Source organism: Myotis nattereri, assembly GCF_964212035.1.
Source record: "Myotis nattereri genome assembly, chromosome: 8".
Taxonomy (NCBI): domain Eukaryota; kingdom Metazoa; phylum Chordata; class Mammalia; order Chiroptera; family Vespertilionidae; genus Myotis; species Myotis nattereri.
This window is the reverse complement of record NC_138083.1, coordinates 82,029,336-82,046,933: the sequence shown is the minus strand read 5'-3', so window position 1 is coordinate 82,046,933 and position 17,598 is coordinate 82,029,336. Positions and strand designations below refer to the sequence as shown.

The window sequence follows — 17,598 nt, the reverse complement described above, 5'->3', positions numbered from 1 at the left end:
AATGTGGACACCAGCTTTTTCTATATGATGGATTTTAGTCAAATGTAATTTTTTCCTTAAAGCTGCATTTTTAAGGGTCTATTCTACCTCCCCCCCCCCGCCGCCTCTTTTCTACACCCTCATCTAATGTCATCATCCCATCATGCTAAATTGGAGGTGTGTGAAGTGAGGGGGTCCCACTGGAGGGCTGTAAGAGGCTCATCCTCCCTTCTCTGGGGGAGCAGTGGGAAGGCTGAGCACCTGACTTCATCAAGGGGTCCTGTGCTTTAGGAGCACAATGCTATGACCAGCGCAATGAAATAACACAAGGGTTCGCATTTGTAATTTTGGGGGTGCAAGACTAAAAAACTATGCCCTAAAGAGTGAGCTGGGTTAACAACTTATATTTTAACTCAAGAAGAAAAAATGACCACTGTCGTTTTTGTGATTCCCTTTGCAAGCAAATCAAAACCTCCCCTGAGAATTTTTTGCTCATTTTTCATCTCATTTCAGACACATGCTTGACTATGGAAAACCCTTCAAGAGGGCAATGTGTGAACATGTAGGTGAGTGCATTTTAAGAAAACTCCGATCCTAATTTGCAAACTTAACAGTTTAATGAGAGTATGTTTATGTCTATTACAAAAAGCAACACATTTGTTTAAAATGATTTGAATGTTGAAAAAGATCAGTTTTCATCATACGATATTTCCAGAAACATTTATGTTTTGTAAAGAAAGGCACGTTGACATTCCTAACCCCAAGTCTGGAGAACCTCTCATGATTCAAGAACAAATCTCCACAGATCTTTAAAATTGTTCCACCTCTTCTCCAGGTAACCCTCCATCTCTTGCTTCACTCAAAGTAATTACTTGCTGGTCATGCTGATTTTGTCAGTTTACAGGAGAGAGAGCTGAATCAACACTTCTCAGGTGGAAGGGACCATAGAGTCCCTCCCTGTCATGAAACTAATAAGAAATTGAGGCTGAGAGGGGGTGGACTCACCCAGGTGGTCGGAGTGCGCGTTAGTCTCAGAGCCGGAATAGAACCAGCCCTTTAGCCTTCTAGGCTAATGCATATTTCCTGACACTGTGCATCGCTGCATTAGATGATGAGTTGGATGACATGTCACCAACCACTGCCCCCTTCTTGGTGAGTTCTCTTTAGGGATGTGGCTTATTTTGCAGAAAAGGAAAAACTCCCCTTCAAAGGAAGTTCTTTTGCAGTGAGTTGAGCAAAGTCTAAACTAATCATGTCTTTGATAAGCATTGTGTTTCTTAGAACAGAGAGGTTCCTGAATGGTGACTACACAATATTTCCCTGTGCTTGGGAATAAGTGGGGTTAGGCTTGCTGGGGGAGAATCATAGATGGACAGCAGGGGAGGTGGAGTGGCCTTCAGCTTGGGGACCTGCACAGCCTGCTGAAGGCTGAATTTACAGTGATGTGTTTTAGAAAGAGCAACTTAGGATACATCATAGGCCTGGTACTTTGTTATGGTTGATGGTCTTCTGTTCTTCTCCTGGGACAGGTAATAGATCCGGTTGGCCTCTGGGTAGGTGACTTTGCTGAGCGGAAGCTTGTAGATGGCAGGGTTGTTGGTCGTCAGGAGCAGGAAGGTTAGCGCCGAGAGGCAAAAGGGCCAGGTGCAGGGCGGTAATCCAAACTGGGGGGAAGGGAACATAAGAGAAGCCTTGGTGACATCAGATGCTTGTGCCTGTTTCATCAGCCCTTACCGAACACCGTCAGCCCTGGGTAGAGGAGGCGATGCTTCATGTCGTTGATAGGAATAATATTTAATTTATGACCAACATAAATAAAATCATGCAGTGGTGTCAGTCTGAAGTGTAACAGGTGAGCAGTCATGCTTCGAAATGCAGTCACTGGAACCCTATTATAATATGCCTTTATGTAGGAGACATGTTTTGTTTTGGGTTATCGGGCCAATCTATACCTCAAGGAATTGTGGCCATTCCTACCTTCTCCCATAGCCCCTGCTGAAGGAATGAATGGCTTTGGCAGTTATTTTGTAGTTCAAGGCCTTTTTTCTTTAGTCACAGCTGATTGGACCAGAGACAGACACCTGCCTCCAGTGCCGCTTGCCATAGGCAGATGTGCTGGGAATAGAACCCCTCTCCTGAGAATTTGAACTAAGAGGCACAGAGACTGTGTCCAGAGGCTCTGGTCTGGGTGGTCATTTGGGGGCTCCGTGCAGCAGCAGAAGCCCATCCCAGAGAGACACAGGGAAACGGAGCAGACGGGAGAGAGCAGAGATGTGACATCTTAGTCCCAAGGGCTGGAGTTGGAGAGCAGCTACCTCTCTTCTCAAGGCTTACCATTCCCAGCTTCCTTTCGCATGATGTTGACCTGTGTTTTCTTCCTTAAGACTCCCTGAAGCTTTTAAATACCCCTCTCCAATCTGTTTGAGATAACTTGAACGGATAGCTTGCTAACATAGAGCCTGCAAATTCTGCTAGGAGGCGAATCAAAGCATGCCCCTCTCACCCCCAAATATCATTTTATTATAAGGAACAAAGACCTCAGGTAATACTATGGGGGTAACAATGCTATCGTATGTGTGTTCAAGATGGCACTGTTGCACTACCGTAGGGTTTCATTCATTCAGCATTTCTTGGGCATCTACTATATGCGGGGCACTGTAATAGGTACTAGGGAGAAAGATGAGAATGTGACTGGGTCCCTGTTCTGAAGGGGCACACACGCTGAAGGTGGAAGAGGACCGAAGTGTTTTTGTCATCACAGTGCTGAATGTCACATGTAGCAGATGCATGTACAAACTTTGAAGGGCTCAGAGGAGGGACTTAACCCACTGGGGGACACAGGATGGTATCAAGGAAGACTAATTCTATGCTTAGAAAATTCTTTTCCATACTAAGTCCAAACTGCCCAAGTTTACGAAGGAGGGATGTAGATAGGTGTGAATAGAACACCCACCCCCATCTTCATCCGCAGGACCAACAGGACTTTCCTGGTTGCCCGTATGAGATGTGCTCTTGAACCTTTATTCAAGAGGGGGAGGCATTGGCTGCAGGCTGAGCCCTGAGCACTCTGAGCTGAGGCCTGGGACCCTCCCTGTGTATGAGGGGGTCTGGCGCTGGCCATGTGGTGCCCCCTGACCTCACACACCACCCTTCACTGGTGCTCAGAGAAGGGGCTGTCAGGCTGCTGCATGTGCCCATAGCCACCAGCTCTAGCCTCTCTCAGGCTTGACCGGGGCTCGGCTCCTGTCTTCCCTGAACCTCCCCTCAGGACCACGACACCGTGCTAGTTACTACGAGCAAACAATTGGCCTATTAGCTAGTCAGGCAGATGATTTATAAACATACAAACATTAAATAATAAACATTTAAAACTAGTTCTAGAGGATGATAGAACCAGAGTTCTATCAGAAGGGAGTTTGCTTTATAAGATAATGCTCCTGAAATTGTCCTTCTATAAGGAGCTCAGCTGGCCCACTGATGATGGGATCAGACTGGCCGACACTTGACATTTAAGCTTGTGAGGCCCAGGTCCTTCGGTCCAGCAGGTACTGAGGTGAGTAGTGTGATTTGAGACAAGAGGGATGAATTAGGGAAGGCTCCTGGAGGAGGGGTTTTGTGTGACTTTGGGGAGACGAGAGAAGACCAGGAAGGGTGTGTGGCACATTCTTAGCTCCCATGGACTCACCACAGACAACATGTTGGCCAGGGCAGCACCCAGGTAGGCTGCAAACAGTGCTGGAAAAGAACCAAGAAATAGGTAAGTGACGAACAGTGCCTCAAGCTCCATCTACATATTCTCTCCCCATAGAGTGCATGCCACAGATGCTGTCTTGTACATGACAAAAACTGAATTCTGTTTCCATTGCCCGGCAGCTTAGAAAAGTGTCAAATTCCATGCAAATGCTGGCACCCCAAGGCAGCAGGTGAACTTCGTTAAAAAGGTCCAGCCTTGAGCTGTTATGGCTCTCTCGGGCCCCACCACCGTGCATTCCAACAAAGGAACATTTAGCAGCATAAACCTTAAAGGAAAATTTTACTATACCGCCAAGGCGAGTGAATCCCAGAAATCCCTGCGGGTGTATTTCATCACGAGTTATGAACGTAACACGGGCTTCCAGGCAGGAGAAGCATTCTGTAAACTTGAGGTAGAGCAACTATGCTGACTGCCTCATCGTCTAGGGCTAGGCCCTGCATGGGGAGGGCACAGCAGGCTGGCCCCTGGGAGGAGCCCACTGGCCACTGGTGAGGTTCTGTGAAAGTGGACCCACGTAATTGGGCTTTGCTTTGGACCTTTAATTTCTCAAATAAATGCATCCCAATAGTTCCTAGGATGTTAACTACAGAGTAGCTGAGGGCCCAGTTGGGCATAATCCTGACCACATCCTACACTGTGAGCATTATTTGAAGGCCTAGGGGTCAGTGTTTGGGTGCTTAAGGTTAATCGCTGTATCAGCTATAATTGCCCACCTCCAAGTATTAAGATATATTTGCACAAGAGCTGCTCTGTCGATTAGGTCCAATCACTAGCCAGGAAAGTAGCAATCACAGGAGACAGACACGAACAACAACCAAAAAAGCAACATTTAAAAAAAAATCTCTCCTCAAGTGGCTGGACACTGGGTTCATCAGAAAGAAATTTTAATGTATTCATCACTAAACAATCATCCAACAACAATTTTCAATAAAAACCTTTTATAAAGCAGACGATCATCCCATCTGTCTTTGAAGGATCGGCAGAATTTTCAGAGGGTGGTTTTCCTGGCGGGGATAGGCCCAGCCACGTTTTTTTGGTGGAAAGGGGATTCACAGGCAGTACCTACCACAGGCGATGGCGAGGAGGTGCGTCTGCCAGGTGATGACGTAGAACATGCCCCCTATGGCAATGCAGGCGAGCGTGCTGTTGAAGCCACACAGGCCGAAGTAGATGGAGTCAAAGGGCGTTGCGATCGTGAGAGCTGCGAGAGAAGGCAGGCACCGTGTGGGCGTGGGCTCTCCGAGGCTCACCTGCCAGCCCCGAACCCACCATGGTCCTCGAAACCCAGCCTGCTTATCCTCTGTGGCTTTTATAAGAAAGAACTTAGGGTTTTATTCAGCAAAAGAACAAAACAAAACACCTAAGGAAACAAGTGGCCAGAGAGCCATATGAACACTAGTGGTGATGGGTAGAAGAGACCCTTTGAGTAAAAACTCTGAAATCTGAAGTCCAGAGATGGTCCTTCCCTGGCCACAAAGAGGATGATGGCTCCTTCATTGATATCTTAATGTTCTCTAATGGAGAATACATCCTTCTTATCTTCACTAAATAGAAGACTTAAAATATAAACACGCCTGGAAGAAACCCCTCCCAAGCTTTAAATTTATACTAAGGTGTAAGTGACTAACACCAAAGCCTTTCTTGAGGGCAGCTTTTGCTCACAGTACCATAGGTTACTGGCACCGAAATAGAAAAAAAAAAAAACCACCATGGTATAATAAAAGGAGGGAACATTTACAGAAATAAGCAGGTGAAGCTCTGAAGACACGTGCCCCCATTTTCTTTGGAGTTGGTCTCAGGTTCCAAATCTTTATGGCCCCTGAATAAGGGAGAAGTGCTGACACTAACCTGCTAACATCCCCATGGTGGATCCAATGGCAGCGTGCAAGCAAATAAGAGGTGACGATATGAACAAGGCGATGAGGAAAATGCCTCCAGTCCAAGGGTTATCGCAGCCGTACACTTGGCCGATTCCAACAGGGATGGCTCTCAAAAGCTGTGGGCACCACACACAAAGAGACAGCTTTACCCTTGGCTGGAAAAGATTTGGCGCCAAACCCTCCACACTAACATTTTGCAACAGGTTTCCAAGGTGCTTTTATTCAAATAGGTTAACTCTAGAAGGAACACAGCTTTATCGTTTTAATTTTGCATTCTTAGAACATTAGGGGTTAGCATGTAAAGATTCCTGTTGGGAGTTTTAAATCCTCCCTCTGACATTGACCACCTGTTTCCCCAAGACTCAAGGCTCTAATGAGATGGTCAAAACAAAACATATTCATCATGGCCATAATCCATTCAATTGTCCAGGAAGTTATTTCTAAAGAATAATGACCCCAAATTGAATTTTTCTTTTCCTGGAACTTTGGGGGTTTTAATATATTTGTATAGAATTTCCTAATTTTTTTTCATTTCTCCAAATTTCCTACATAGCTTTTCCATTGAAAATGTGGCATGGAGAATGCAAAATATCTTAAATTAACCTTTTATAACATCATCTCCCTGTAGCACACCAATTAGAGTAATTTTGCCATCCAAAGACATCAGTGGAGTAAATACTATGAAAGGGAAGCCACAGGAGTGAATTGCCAATGTGGCACCTTTACTCACCTGTGGCTCATGAAGGTGTACACACGCACATGCACATGCACACGTACACACACACACACATGCACACGCACACATGCACACACACACATGCACACGCACACATGCACATCAACAAGGACGGCGCTAACACGAACATTTCTCTTCCTAAATAATGACACTTTTTGTGCACGTGCCGTCTGCTATGCTCTGCTGTTGCAGACTCTGGGACGCTAAGAGAAACTAGGCAACATTAGTTCTGAAAGTTCTTTCAACAAGGGCAAGGGGCTTTGTGGTTAGATGATAAATGGCCAATAACGGAGTTTCTGAGTGAGCCCAGTCCGGGTGGCGGGGGTTGGGGTGGCGGCAGCGGTGGTGGTGGTGGTGGTGGGAGCTGTTCAGAGTAATAGCAACTGGGGGTGGAGGGTAGGGGAGGAAGGGGGAGCTCAGAGAAAACGTGTCCACGTAGATAAGGAGGCTAATGCGCTCATTTCTCCAGGCTGCTTTAATGCTCTTGGTGTAGCCGCTTATTAATGATCTTGGCAGACTTCCAGAGGCCAGCGTTATACACAGAATACTTGTCCAAGACGTGAAAAGCGCTGTTATGAGAGCATGTCTTAATGGAGGAACACCTGTGCTTTCAAGTGTGAGCGCACCTCGGCCTCGGAGAGCAATTACGTGTGGAGGCCGGGGCAGACCGGCCTGGGCCAGTAGATGGCAGTGTAAGATGTACGTCTTTAATGATTCAATGAGACTGGATGAAAAATGCACAACATGAGCGGGATGGAAACGGGGATACAGCCTCTAAGAGACTCCACAAACAGGAAGAAGGAAAGAGCCCGGGTCCTGCAGACTGGAGGCCAGACTTTAGTCTTGCCTTTGCCCTTCACTAATTTGCTGTGTGACCTTGACCTTCGGCCTCAGTGTCTTCCTCTGTGGAATCAGCGGTGGCCTTTCTGGCTCTTAGTTAGAAAGAGAAAAGCACAGATGGTGGATCATGACAAACTGTATGTAGAGTGCCTCGTGCTGTAGAATAGCCGTTACGACGCGTGGACCTTTCTGATGTGCAAAATAAGTAAATGCCACTTTAACACTGCGTTTGCTGTCTTCCACCTTCCCCAGTACCTACCAAAGGCACTTGGACCTCCGACCAGGTGATGTTGGGCACCGAGGAGGCAGGCTGCAGCAGGGTCGTGGGGAAGAAGAGGTTGTAGGGCCCTGTGGCTGCCAGGTACAGGGTCACCATGATGTTGAAGGGCAGCGTGAACACTGGGAGGTCCCACTTGCTGAAGATGGAGCCCAGGGCACTGGAGAGGATGGGGCTGGCGGCAGAAGCACAGGAGATGCCGTTCAGGGAGCCCCCGGCCCTGACCCTGGACTGAGCGGGAGTGCTCCCCGGGCCTCCCTGGGGAAAAGCACCCTCTCTGCGCCTGACTGGCCCTGAGCTGCAATTTCCCAGCCTCTTCCTCCCTGTCCCTGGCACAGCGGCAGGGTGATGCCCAGACTCAACTTGAGAAGGGGGCCTTTCTGGGGGAAGTCTGGAGGCAGGGAGTCACAGAACTTCCGTGGAAAGTCACACAGCCCCGTGTCCAGGCAGGAGGAGAGAGGGCAAGTTGCGGGAGTGATGGGGTAGGGGATAGGGAATGGCATTCCTTCCTTCAACAAATGCTTGCTGAGCAGCTGAGAGCATGAGCCTCATGGGCAGAGTGTCTGTGGTTTCTAGAGGTGGAGGAGGAGCTGGGCCTGGTGCACTCAGGGACAGCCCTGGGCCAGGCCCGGAGCTCACAGAGGGTGAGGCCATTGAGGAGGTAGGCCTGCCCTCCATACCACACTGGGAGGTGGTCCCAGTTTGGTCAGGGGTCCCACGGACAGGGGAAAGCTGGGGAGGGGGTGGGTGGCAGCAGGAGGAATGAGAAGATTTGCAGCAACTGATGGGATCCCGTGGTGTGGCTCTTAACCTATACTGTCTTCATTTAATTTCCCCGGGCTCTGGTAGGGCAGGACCAGAAACCCTTTAGATCTTAAAAGAAGAAGAGGAAGGGACGGTAGGTAGGCGATGCTGTCTGGAGGCCACCTAGCACAGCGCTGGCACTGCATGGCGTTAGTAATTATTCCCAGTAGATGTTTCTGATGTGTAAGCTAAGGAGATGCCACCTTCAAAGCGAGCGGAGACATAGTCGTGGCGTTGGGATAGAGATTGGCAGTCCCTGGTAAGCACCCACGGCTTCGGGAGCCAACTTACCAAGCCATGGACATGACGATGACCGGGAGCAGGAGCCACCAATAATAGTCGCCTCTGTCTGAGAACACGGCCATCAGCAGCCCCACCAGCACCCCGTTGTAGCCCTGCAGTCCTGCTGCGATGGCCGACCTGGGTGGGGGGGGGGGGGAAGGAGGGCTGCTGACGTGGGGGCTCCCAAAGGCCCAGTGTAGGGGTGCTGCTTTCTCCAATTTCCTTCTCACTCAGATTTTCCTCAACTGGGATTGACTGCAAACACCTTCGAACAGATGCCCTCCTCCCACTCCCCTAGATGGTGTACAGCAGTTACGAAGTCACCAGGGGATGGTGGTTCCTGGCTACCAGTGTCCTAGTTGAGGGGTTTCTGCAGTGAGGGGATGGGAAGGGGCAATGGTCCCCGCAGGATTGGCCTCTGGCCTCATGCTGACCCTGGGGCTCCCGGAACGTACTTGTCCTGGCTGAGGATGAGGGCGGTCAGGGTGGACATCACGGTGCCCAGGCAGCCCGAGATGGCCCACCAGGGGTTCTGCACGAAGAGGCCGAGGACGATGAGCATGCCGCTGAGGGGGTTGTTCACGAACATCACCTGGGACGTGCCCCGGAGCACCCAGTCCAGGAACTGGAAGACGGGGGATTTGTCTGGAATGGAAGCAGGCAGGGAGTCGGTCAATGCTTGGGAGCAGAGGGAGTGAGGCGCACGCCACACCCGAGGTGGGTTTGCAGGGAGCCAGCCCCCCGCTGTCGCCTGCCACAGAAGAGAGGAAACCAAGAAACCGAGAGGGCATTTGACTGCCCAGACAACGCTTCAGACCCACTGAGAACAGTGGTGGTCTTTAAAAATATATGTATATATTTATTGATTTCAGAGAAGAAGGGAGAGGACGAGAGAGATAGAAACATCAGTGATGAGAAGAATAATGGATCGGCTGCCTCCCACATGCCCCACATTGGCGATCGAGCCCAGAACCCAGGCATGTGCCCTGACCAGGAATCGAACCGTGACCCCCTGGTTCATAGGTTGATGCTCAACCACTGAGTCATGCCGGCCAGGCAACAGTGGTGGTCTTTAGGTTGTTTTTCAAGTAGCGGGTACCTGAGCTTTCTGTGCCCCTGTGGGAATGGCATGAGCTGGGGGCCAACCAGTGAGGGGACGGGAAGGTAGCAACCGTCCCTGCAAGGAGTGGCTTCTGGCATCACACTGACCCTTTCAAGAAGATGGATCTGGAAAAAACAACTCTTTCTGCACAGGGGTCATCAAACCCATGGCCTGAGCCCTGGGGAGATTGCTAACGAGAACCTCTTGGAACAGCAGACACAGCTCTCCCTCGAGCTATCCAGGGGCAGGCATGCCCTGGACTCCCAGGGCTAACCTGCCTGGCTGCATGCAGAGACGGGCTATTTGAGAGGCAAGGCTGTGTGTTCAGCAATGAGAGCCTGCACACCTACAGGTACTGCATTCACATCCCAAGAGGCTGTGTCTGTTCTAACAGCGAAACGCCTGCCTTTGAAAGACAAACATAGTTTAGTCTACAGAGAACCACAGCCAAGTGTTTCCTGGGGGACGGCTGGAGGGGACCTCTGAAAGGCAGGGTCAGGGTCCCTGTCAAAGAAGCTTTACCTTTGAGCCCCTCTCCGCACTCCTTCATCTCTCCTGTGACGTAACTGAGGGCGCTACTGATCCTTTTCCCGCTGGCAGCCAGGTAACTCTGCATCCGGGAAGTCCTGGAGATGGTCGTGTCCACCTTTATCTCGGCGCTCTCCTCCATGGTGTCCAGGTCCTGCCCGGGGACGAGAGACAGGCAGAGGGCTCCCACATCTGCGCTTCTCACACCGAGAAGTGGCGCCGTGCTCGCTGGGGCCCAGGCTCAGGGTTTCGCTTGGCATTCAGTGAGATTGCTGTTTAACCATCTCCATGTTTCTGTAGCCTAGAATAGCCTTTGCTCATTATGTCACCTCAGTTAATATGAGCAACAGTCTTGGAACCCAACAAGATAATATCTTTATTCTCATTCTGTGGATGAGGGCTCAGGCATGGAGAGGTGTTCTTATTCGCAGACATCAAGGTCAAACAGTAGAATTGGGATTTAACCAGATCTTTATATTCTTTAAAAAAAAAAATTACTTCTACTATGCCACATGCTTTCCAGAAGAAATCTCTCCCCCCACCTAGCATTAAAATGCAACTGCTCATAAAATTAAACATGCAGAGATTCTGTTTTTGAAAATAGGCTCTAGCTTGTTTCTTAAATGCTTAAACTCAGCAGTGGTTCTCAACCTTCTGGCCCTTTAAATAGTTTCTCATGTTGTGACCCAACCATAAAATTATTTTCATTGCTACTTCATAACTGTAATGTTGCTACTGTTATGAATTGTAATGTAAATATCTGATATGCAGGATGGTCTAAGGTGACCCCTGTGAAAGGGTCGTTCGACTGCCAAAGGGGTCTCAACTCACAGGTTGAGAACCTCTGGCTTAAAGTCTGGGTTTAGGGGAAGATGGGGGTGAGTGTGGGTGGGGAGAGATTAACCAAAGAACTTGTATGCATAACCCATGGACAGACAATAGTGTGGTGAAGGTCTGAGGGAGGGGAGTGGGTGGGGGGTGGAGGGGGGGCAATGGGAAAAAAGGGGACATCTAAAATACATTCAACAATAAAGATAAATTTAAAAAAGAATTCAAATAAAAGGAGTATGAAACTTTATAAAGTAAAACTGTGAAAAATGGACACTTTAATGCCAGGTAATTATGTTTCTGGAAATATGAATTTAAGAAAAGTTTGCCAAATGGGAGATGCCTTTCCCAGACCTCGGCTCCCTAACCTGCACAGGCCCTGTGACTGTGGGGCGCTGCCCCGCGTTCCGGCCACTCATCACTTACCAGCAACTCGAGCGTGGGCTTCCGGTACTGATAGGGGAAAGGGTCTTTGGTTTGTCTCTCCTGGTGTTCACCTTTCCCAAACACTGCCGTTGGAAGGAAAAACATCGTCAGTTAGGACACCTCTACCCTGGCACTGAGCAGTGAATTCTGGGGAGGCCTCGCATTGGAATATGTCTTCCGCTTTCCACCGGAGGAAGCCCAGAACCTTGGCATCTTGCAGCTGGAAGCCCCAATCTTTTTCTTTTAATGGCTATGAACCCATTTGGGTAAAAATGAACGTCCTCATGTCAACATTTCACGGGAATTGGGAGTCCAGCGATTCAACTGGCCTTTAGTGAATAAGGTCTGACTTAGCTCACCCCTAATAGTTTTTAGATGACTTGCCCATGATCCCCGAATCCAGGGTTCTTTTTCCTCTGCCTCATGGACAACACGTAGGTGTGCAAAGAAAGGAACTCTGACGCTATTGCTCATACAGCATGAAGCTGCCTGAGCCACGCAAGGGCTGGGTGCATTTGCCTGTGACTCTTCCCCACTGGGTGACCTTGGGCTGTTTGGGTCTCTTTTTTTGGTTGTATGTCTTGGAATTTTAGGTATTTTAACAGCAACTGCTGGTTGAAATAAGACAAGTGATATCCATGTCATTACTTGAATTGACTTTGGCTTGTCCTTGTAATTCTAGAAAACTCTCGTAAAGTGGCTCTAAACATATTTTTTCATCATTACTACACCACTTACTTTTAAAGATGACCCATGTCAGTAAGGTTTTATACATCATAAAAGAAGTTACGCCCTTGGAAGTTTCGGCATTGGTGCTCTGGTGCCCTCTCGTGGTCAAGTGTGAGAATGGCAGACTGGGCTCTGAACGCCAGGCATTTTCACACTGGATAGGCTGGTCCCAGTCAAGATGCATTCATGAGTCCTCAGAGTGCTAACCGCTAGAAAGAATGCACCAAAGACACTGTGTGCCCGCTCTTGAGGGAGCAGGGTCTGCAAATACCACTGTGGCTGGGCAGTTGCACGATGCAGGAGAAACAAGTTAATGTTTGGAAGCTTAGAAGGGAAGAGTGGGAAGCAGAGAGGATTCCTAGGCTTCGAGGCCAGTGTGTATCTTGATGGACCCGCGGCTTCTGTCTGAAGCTCCCGCTGCCTGCTGGCTCTTCAGCAATTGGGACCACGCTCCCCCTCCCAGGCTCCTTTGCACTGGCTCTCTGCTGGGCCCTCCCCGACCCCAGCCCTGCAGCACATCATAGGAGGATGTTTGGAGGGAGGTTATTAACTTTTTGAAGCAAGCCCTGCTCTCTTCCACACATGCCCAGGGCCCCTCACAAACACAAACTCCTGGGCTAGAGGGCCCTTGGGGTATCTCGATGCCCTCTACCCCGTGTGAGGTGTTTTTCTGAAACACCCCAGGCCCATGTCTCTGGGTTGGCAACTTTAGGTGTGAAGGGATGAGGCTCAGAGGACCTGGAGCAAAAAGGCTCTTCTGGGAAGTGTGTGAGGCTGTAAACAGGACAGTAACCTGGGAATGAGTTTTATCCGGTGCAGTGCCCATCGCCGGCTGGGTACTCTGGGCAAGTCCGCTCTCCTCTCTGGGGTTTGCGGGCAGAATTAGATTGTTTTCCTGCCCTGGCTCTTCATGAAGTTGCTCCAACCTTGCAGCAGGTTTGGGGAGACCCTCCACCCACCCCCCAACCCCTTCCTGTTTGCCACAACATGTCCTCAGCTGCTAAAGCCACATTTCTGGCTCCACCTCTGGTTCAGCTCTGGCTGCCGCCTGAACCCCGTCTTGATCTTGGCCTGTGGGAGACCCTCCCTCCCTGCCACTCTACCTGTTCCCTCGGCCCTGGTATCTCCACCCCTGCAGTGCTGAGACCGGTTTATCCCTGCCTCCTGGACCAGTCGTTTGGGACATGGCAGCAAACAGAATCTCACGGAGAGCTTCTAAAGGTCCTTCAGCCCACCCAGGTGGGTCCCAGCAGAATTAAATTAGAGTTTTCCAGGATGCGATGCAGGTGACTCCAATGTGCAGCCAAGCTTGAGACCTCCTGGCCTTGATCTACAGAGCCTGCTGCCTGCTTAGTGTCCCACCCAGGGAGAGAGTGGGCGCTGGAACCCATGGCTGTGGTCAGAGGTTGGCTGTGATAAGGACAGGCCTGACCCTCACAGTTCTCCCCACCCCCCGTGACTAGGTCCTAGCATCGTCCTCATTTTACAGATGGGTAAATCAAGGCCCCAAGAATGAGGGGAGGAAGCGCACACCTTTGCTCCTCCTCCGAATGGATGACCACTCGATGTGGAACACGCTCCTGGGCTTAGGGAGCACGGCCTCAGAGCCCTCATCGGCCTTGGGGCTCGTGATGACTGGCTGCTCCCCGCCGCTGCCTAGCCAGGGCCAAAAGGAGACAGGTCAGCGTCCCACCCTGGCCCGTACCCAGTGAGAGCCAAGCAGAGAGCGTGGGAAAATCACAGGCAGAAGCAGGAAAAGAAAGAGCGGTGTGGGTGTGGTCAGAAGCGGCATGGTGGTTGCATCACGTCTGTGAAACATCAGCTTCTCTACTTCTCCCATGAAAACTTCCACTCCTTTCCCCACAGAAACCAGACCCCAGACCCCTACCAGTGTCCCAAGACCATGAGCCAGGCTCTCAGTTCCCCAACGAGGAATCCTCCCTGACTCACTTAACGGGGCCTTGGGTGACCTTGGGGTGGGCCCTTGCTGACTGCCTATTTCCACCCTTCAGCCAGCGCCCTGGCTGCCATCTGAGGTGGGGAGTCTATATGGGGCGCCCCTCAGTGCTGGCTGCACTTCAGAATAACGGTGCTTTAAAAATGCCTGGACCTGACCCCAGACCATTGCTCCTTGGTCCTCACATGCTAAGTGTCAGCTACCCCAGACACACCCTGGGCAGAACAATATCTTGATCCTGCAGCATCACAGACTCAGAATTTCATGGAGCTTCAAGATACTACCTCCTAGATCCAGAGAAATGAACTTGCCCAGGTCACTGGTTCACCGTGGCACAGCCAGGAACTGCACCCAGGTCTCCTGACATCCACTGCTCCCTAGAGGCTGCAGAAGGCCAGGCTCAGCTTTCGTGCCCGGGCTCTGTGGGGCCCATATTACTATGAATTCCCAGAACAGATGTCCTAGTCATAAAAGACAAAAACCAATGGTATCTCTCTTTCCTTTAAAAACAATTCTTGTCTTTGTTTGGGATGAGTTGGGAGATGGATCCAAGTACGGTCTGACATGGTGCTGGTTCTGGGTCTCAGGGGGTGATACCGGACTGCCAGGTTACATACCATCTGGGAGGGCAGCGGCCCCACAAGATGGACCGGCCAAGAGTTGAGAATGAAAGGTGGGAACAGACACCACGAAGAAGGTGGGAGATAAAGTAACAAATTTCCTGAGGCTGTGAAAAAACTTACAGCCAAGGTGATAGCAACTTACTAGTACTGCTCCTTTTGGGACCACACAGCTGGGCCCAGGGACTGTGGCCACACCAGGTCCCACCTGGTTGACTAGAGGGCCAGGGGATGCTCTCCGGGGCCAGCTATGAGTGTGCCGTGGCACATGGTTTGGGAAGCTCTGTCCTTGATGACCTTAGCAGCTGAGTGGCTCCTTGGCATGCCATCTGGTGTTAGAATTACTGCCCTCTCCACCCTAACAAGCCTTTTAGGTGTCCCAGGGCATGTAGCTTCACACTGGGGCCGTTCAGGACCATTTCAGGGGCATGGTCCCTGCCCTCGAGGATTTCTGCCACCCATGTTTGAATAGGCAAGAGTCCAATGGTGCTTTCTGCCCATTGACTCCGAGGAGAAAAGAACAGTGATGAGCCACAATAATCTGCTTGGAAGCACTTTTTCTGGAGTCCTGCCCAATAGGACTTACACCCCTGCTGACTTCTGTGGTACAGAAAGTGCCAGCTGTTCAAGTAGCAGGGGTGAAAGGGACTGAGGGGTAAAAAAAAACCTGTCAAATACAGTGTGGAAGCTCAATGCAATGTCTTTGAGAGGACCAAACAATCTCAAAGCATCTACGACATCTTTCAGAGGAAGAAGAAATGAGTAGTTGATCCTACTGAAGGTCAACCTTTTACTCAAACAGGTCCAAGCCGGTCCACTGTCTACAAGCTGTCTTTCTCGGGTGGATCGATGCTGTCCTTATATTACCTACAATGTTCAACATATGGAGCATCTGGAACCTACCATAAGGACCCATTTGTCATCCCTTCCCAGCTCCCTGGGTCTGCTATTCCTCCAGCCTACTGTTTGCGAACACACTCATACATCAAAAGGCGATTTCCCTACTATGCCAGCATGACTCTTTTTGAAGTGACACATTATATATGATCTGATTTTTTTCTATATCCATTTCTACATGGTTACACTTTGGTCACAAGTTGGGCATGTTTCCCTATGTAGAAATTGAGTGTTGCAGGTTGCAGGGCCAGTGCATGTGTGTGTGTGTGTGTGTGTGTGTGAAAGAGAGAGAGAGAAAGAGAGAGAGACAGAGAGAGAGAGAGAGAGAGAGAGAGAGAGAGAGAGAGAGAGAGATGCCTGTGGGTGGTAAATGGGATGATATCTTTTTTTCTGTGAAGTTGACATTTTCAAAGATCATTCTATAAACTAGCAGAGGCCTTGATTGCTAGAACTAGAAAGGTTTTGAGATGATCCATTCCAGCCCTCCCATTTTACAGATGGGGAAACTGAAGCCCAGAGAAGCTGAGTGACTTGCTGGAGTCCACACAGCTATTATCTCACCTTCCAGTCCAAGGCTTATTTCCCTAGACCTTCCTTCCTCCGAGGGATTTCTTTTTGGCCTATCAGTTCAACCCTGCTTTGGGGGGATTCAAGAGAACTCCACAAGTCTTCCTGCACCTTCCTACCAAATCTGCACTGGCAAGGGGTTGTGAGGGACGTGGACAGAGTACAGGCAGAGGTCAGGTCCACAGGAACATTTGGAGGTAAATTATTTGGAAGTCCATTTTTTTAAGGAGGTAGGGTATGAGTCACTGTAATCCTGAGATAAGCAAGACCTCATCCTCAGAGTAAATGCTTTAAGCTCTTTCTCTCCCTCTCCCCCTTCCCCTCCCACACACAGTTCACTAGTTGGTCAATGGACTTGCCCAGCCTTTGTTTGTTTTTGCTTTGTTTTTGGCTCATGCCATGGAGAAGACATTAATAAGCATAAATGAGTTGGTACCACCTTTAACCTCAAGATACCTTATGATGATTTCATAAATGAGGTTAAAGAGTACAACAGTTAGAGCAGGCTATCTGTGTTTGGGGTAACACTTGATCTTCCTCCAGAATGACTGTGAACTCTCTTCCCCCTGTTCTCAACAGAGCCCACCCTCAGAACTGTTAATCTCCCTGACTTTGATCCTCTCTCATTTCAATCCATTCTATGCTCCAACTACTGGACCATGTCATTGCCACTCTCTTACTCAATAATCTACATAGCTCCCTATTGCCAAGAGTATGACACTCATGTGCCTCCGCCTGGCTTTCCAGATATTCCACAATATGACTATCTTCATCATCCAGCTCTTCCATTTCCTTCCCCCACACACCCTGCCTCAGTCCTCTGGCCTTATTGCAGGCCCTGTATGTTTCCTTCCTCTTCTTGCTTAATTTCTTTCGACCCTTCAAGGTCTGGTTTATGCTCTGCTTCTTCCATGATGCCATCCTTGACTTACTTGGCCATGTGGATCATTCCATTCTTTGGATTCTCACTGCATTTGCATAAGACTCTAGAGTCTAGACCAGGGATGGGCAAACTTTTTGACTCGAGGGCCACAATGGGTTCTTAAACTGGACCGGAGGGCCGGAACAAAAGCATGGATGGAGTGTTTGTGTGAACTAATATAAATTCAAAGTAAACATCATTACATAAAAGGGTACGGTCTTTTTTTTTTTTTTTTTAGTTTTATTCATTTCAAACGGGCCGATCCGGCCCGCGGGCCGTAGTTTGCCCACGGCTGGTCTAGACTACATCCTTTGAAGCTAGGGCCACAGTGAAGGTTTATATTGATAGTTACCATGCACACAAAAAGTTAATAAATCCTTTCCAATCCAATTAACTACTTGGAATTATCAATCAAGTGACCTGTGAGTCTGGGCATTGATAGAAGGAAACAGGCCCACAGAGAAGTGGCC

The 17,598-nt window shown here is 49.4% G+C and overlaps 1 protein-coding gene across 1 annotated transcript in view; it reads right to left on the bottom strand.

The window, feature by feature from the left end:
- Positions 1–575: 575 nt before the first annotated feature.
- The window catches only part of SLC14A2 (solute carrier family 14 member 2), a gene marked incomplete at its 5' end in the record, with an annotated part of 45,329 nt that continues 28,306 nt past the window's right edge, over positions 576–17,598 (bottom strand). The window contains 10 exons of the mRNA XM_081096513.1: positions 576–1,643; positions 3,665–3,714; positions 4,800–4,934; positions 5,582–5,729; positions 7,449–7,641; positions 8,562–8,690; positions 9,008–9,197; positions 10,177–10,336; positions 11,437–11,519; positions 13,699–13,821. Coding sequence (XP_080952639.1) covers positions 1,443–1,643; positions 3,665–3,714; positions 4,800–4,934; positions 5,582–5,729; positions 7,449–7,641; positions 8,562–8,690; positions 9,008–9,197; positions 10,177–10,336; positions 11,437–11,519; positions 13,699–13,821 — 1,412 coding nt within the window. The 3' untranslated portion in view covers positions 576–1,442. The remainder of the gene's footprint in view (positions 1,644–3,664; positions 3,715–4,799; positions 4,935–5,581; positions 5,730–7,448; positions 7,642–8,561; positions 8,691–9,007; positions 9,198–10,176; positions 10,337–11,436; positions 11,520–13,698; positions 13,822–17,598) is intronic.